General features: G+C 51.8%; 1 protein-coding gene across 1 annotated transcript in view; it reads left to right on the top strand.

Moving 5' to 3' along the window:
- Window positions 1-1,181: 1,181 nt before the first annotated feature.
- Window positions 1,182-4,109, top strand: part of USP48 (ubiquitin specific peptidase 48) — a 113,465-nt gene continuing 110,537 nt past the window's right edge. Inside the window, exon 1 of the mRNA XM_017503250.2 lies at window positions 1,182-1,966. Coding sequence (XP_017358739.1) covers window positions 1,833-1,966 — 134 coding nt within the window. The 5' untranslated portion in view covers window positions 1,182-1,832. The remainder of the gene's footprint in view (window positions 1,967-4,109) is intronic.

Raw genomic sequence — 4,109 nt, 5'->3', positions numbered from 1 at the left:
TTTTAGTAGAGACGGGGTTTCACCATGTTGACCAGGATGGTCTCGATCTCTTGACCTCGTGATCCACCCGCCTCGGCCTCCCAAAGTGCTGGGATTACAGGCTTGAGCCTCCGCGCCCGGCTGCTCATGGTTTCTTTTGTCTGGAATGGTGTCCTCCTTTTATCCTGGCTAAGTCCAACTCATGTGTTAAAGGTGCGCTTAGGGATTACTTCTAGGAAATCTTTTCTCAAGTACGCCAAAGCCTCCCAAGGCAGGGAAGGGAAGGGGATCTCTCTCTTTTCTTTCCTTCTTCTTTCTTTTCTCTTCCTTCCTTTTTCTATTATTCTCCTTCCTTCCTTCCTTCCTTTATTTTTACGGAGTCTTGCTCTGTCACCCAGGCTGGAGTGCAGCGGCGCGATCTCGGCTCACTGCAACCTCAGCCTCCCGGGTTCAAGCGATTCTCTGACCTCAGCCTCCCAAGTAGCTGGGATTTCAGGCGTTCGCCACCACGCCCGGCTAATTTTTTGTACTTTAATAGACAGGGTTTCACCATGTTAGCTAGGATGTCTTGATATCCTGGCCTCATGATCCCGCCTCGGCCTCCCAAAGTGCTGGGATTACAGCAGTGAGCCACCGCGCCCGACGGGATTTTAGTTTTTCTACTGCTCACTCCCTTAACCACATCCAAGGGCAGGGACCACATCTTATTTTCTTCCTGCCTTCAGTGAATATTTATCTAAAGAATTCAGCCTCAGGTTTTCCAGAGGACAAGCAGTTAAGTCAGAAATTACCACTTAGATTCTGGTAGGGCTCTAATTCAAATGCAAAGTTCTTAAATATCGTGACTTTAATAGAGTTTTTTAGAGTTTGCACAACAATTCTCATAAAGCTACTCTTTATGTCCTGGGGCAGGAGTCGCAGAAAGCAAATGTTTTTAAACTGCGAGCTAGAGAGGAACTAGAAAATCATGGCATAGAGATAATAGTCTTAAGAAGGGAGTCAACAGCCAGCAAGACCCTGCTCTACAGAGAAACTCCACCCTGGCACTGCGGACCCCGCCCGCACAGTCTGCGGCGCACCGAGCCTTCTCACCTCCAAGACTACAAATCCCGGCATGCCTCACAGTGAGTGGCAGGACGCAGGGCATGCCGGGACGCGTAGTCCCATTCCAGTTCAGGCAAAGGCCAGAACGTCCCGTGACGTCAGGAGGGCTCGGGAAAGGGGGTCGGAACCGGTCCAGGCTCAAGTTAAATGTTCCTCTAAAGAACAAATCCTGTCTTTTCTGGCGACTCGGTTCCTACTCTAAACAGGACCCGCCCCGCAGTCTGGGCGGGCCTATGGTGTGCGTTGAGTAGCCTTTCGGGTGAAACCTTCATGGTTAGAAGGAAAGTAACGAAGGCAAAAATAGCTTTCAAGACACGGGTTTGTTAGAGTAGTGGTACGCAGGGCGCTGCCCTAAACGGGGGCTGAGACGCCGCTTTCCCAACAGCGCCAGTGAGTACGTGGCAGGACTGCCTCAGACGGACGCTTCCTCTTCCTCAGCCCGTCGGGTTAAAGGCGCGGGCGGCGCAGAGGCTGCTGGGAACGCGCATGCGCGCAGCGCGGCGGGGAGTCCACCTTTAACGTCCGCGGGCGCTGGGGGTGTCGGGTGTCGGCGGCGGCGCTTTGCGGCCGGTCGTGCGGGTCGGGCGCGGGCGGGCGCGGCGGCAGTGGCGTGCACAGGTGATTGACTGGCCAGCTGCCTGAGGGAGCGCCCGGTCCTTCTTGCTGGCAGGTGGCGGAGCCCATTGGGGCAGCCGTGCAGACGGCGGCAGCGGCGGCCTGGCTCAGGAGGCGTTCCTGGGGCCAAGGCCATGGCCCCGCGGCTGCAGCTGGAGAAGGCGGCCTGGCGCTGGGCGGAGACGGTGCGGCCCGAGGAGGTGTCGCAGGAGCACATCGAGACCGCCTACCGCATCTGGCTGGAGCCATGCATTCGGGGCGTGTGCAGGTGAGGCCCGCGCATCGCGCCTCGCGCCGGACCTTGGAAAGCCTGGGCGGGGTGGGGGGAAGGAAGACGGCAGCCCTTTGCGTGCATTTGGAAGGCGCGGAGCCGAGCAAGGTGGAGTTTCCCTTTTTGCGCTGTCTGCGCGACCTGGGAAACGCAGCTTTCCTGGGCTTTGCGCGGAGGTGATGCTGGCGAAAGCCCTTTAGGAAGGGTTTTGGTTTCCCATCCAGAAGATGGCGGTGGAGATGAAGGCAGGAGCCGAGAGCTTAGCAAGCGTTGATGGTTGGGGTATCTTGGCCACAGCATGGCTCTTTCGTTTGTAAAAAGGAACTTCTTGGAAGTGAGCTTCATCACAGGGTGTCTTGTTGATGTTGACACCGAAGGCCTGATCATCTTAGTATTATTTTTGGAGCGGGCAGCTTTAGAAAAAACTGTGGTCAAGCCGACGTCATCGATACCCTGCAACCTTGTTGACCTTCCCTCACTCGTTAATCTAGCATTTTTCTTTTTTTAGTCTTCTTTGATCGTTCTGGTTCGACACCACTTTACTGAGTACCAAGTTTGAGCTGTGAAAGTGCTGTCCTTCACGTGTGCCCCGCCCTTGAACCTTGCCTTTCCTTAGTCCCCTCTTGTAGATTGATTTCTTATGCTTTGCTCCCGTTTCTTCCCCCCTTTCCACCTTGTAACGCGGGAACGATATAGTTTTCGTTTCAGAATGTTGTTGAATTGACTTGGCCAAGCCGGGCATGCTCAGTATCCGTCTTTCGGCAGGCATTTAGGAAATGCTTTCTGGAGTTTAGGCATTTAGGAAATTCTGCTGGGAGATCCAGAAGGAATGGAAGTCATGGTCTCTGGCTTTGGAGCTTAAAGTCTAGTCTGAGAAGTGAAATAAGTTAGGGAGCTTTTGTAAAGCAAACGAATAAGTCCAAGCTCTGGATATCTATCTCACAAGGTGGGTACCTCTGACTTCAACAGTAAGTTCAGGAATGGCTGAAGTCTGTGTATAATAGGAATAATCAAGCTTCAGTCAATTTCTCAACGTAATTAGGTTATAGACTAACCAAATAGTGTAAACTGTTAATAGTTCTGGTGGTTTTTGGGACAAGGTCTCACTCTGTGCTCCAGACTGGAGTGCAGTGGTACTCGGCTTACTGCAGCCTCCACTTCCCAGGCTCAAGAGATCGTCCCACCTCAGCCTCCCTTGTAGCTGGGATTGCAGGCATGCGCCATCATGCTCAGCTGATTTTTTTGTATTTTTGTTAGAGACGGGATTTCACCATGTTGACCAGGCTGGTCTTGAACTCCTGGCCTCAAGTGATCCGCCTGTCTCTGCCTCCCAAAGTGCTGGGGTTACAGACATGAGCCACAGTGCCCAGCCATAAATACAATATTTTTTTAAAAAAAGAAGATTTAGGCCGGGAGCAGTGGCTCACGCCTGTAACCCCAGCACAGATTCTGGGAGGTCGAGGCAGGTGAATCGTCTGAGGTCAGGAGTTCGAGACTAGCCTGACCAACATAGTGAAACCCTGTCTCTACTAAAAATACAAAAAATTAGCTGGGCACGGGGGCGGGCGCCTGTGTAATCCCAGCTACTTGGGAGGCTGAGGCAGGAGAATCACTTGAACCCGGGAGGCGGAGGTTGTGGTGAGCCAAGATAGCGCCATTGTACTCCAGCCTGAGCAACAAGAGCAAGACTTCGTCTCAAAGAGAAAAAAAAAAAAAAAGAAAAGAAAAGAAAATTTAATGCTTTGTTGATTTAAAGAAAATTATCCTTGGTATTTTAGTGCGGAAATACATCAAAGCGTGACTATAACTATTTTTTATTTATTTTTTTGAGATGGAGTTTTGCTCTTGTTGCCCAGGCTGGATGCAATGGCACGATCTTGGCTCACCACAACTCCATCTCCCAGGTTCAAGCAGTTCTCCTGGCTCACCCTCCCAAGTAGCTGGGATTACAGGCATGTGCCACCACGCCTAACTAATTGTGTATTTTTAGTAGAGACGGGGTTTCTCCATGTTGGTCAGGCTGGTCTTGAATGCCTGACCTCAGGTGATCTGCTGGCCTCGGACTCCCAAAGTGCTGAGATTACAGGCCTGAGCCACTGTGCTAGGCTGACTATAACTACCTTTTTTTTTTTTTTTTTTT

This window comes from Cebus imitator, unplaced genomic scaffold (assembly GCF_001604975.1).
Source record: "Cebus imitator isolate Cc_AM_T3 unplaced genomic scaffold, Cebus_imitator-1.0 Scaffold15, whole genome shotgun sequence".
Lineage (NCBI taxonomy): Eukaryota > Metazoa > Chordata > Mammalia > Primates > Cebidae > Cebus > Cebus imitator.
This window is presented reverse-complemented; position numbering and strand designations above follow the sequence as displayed.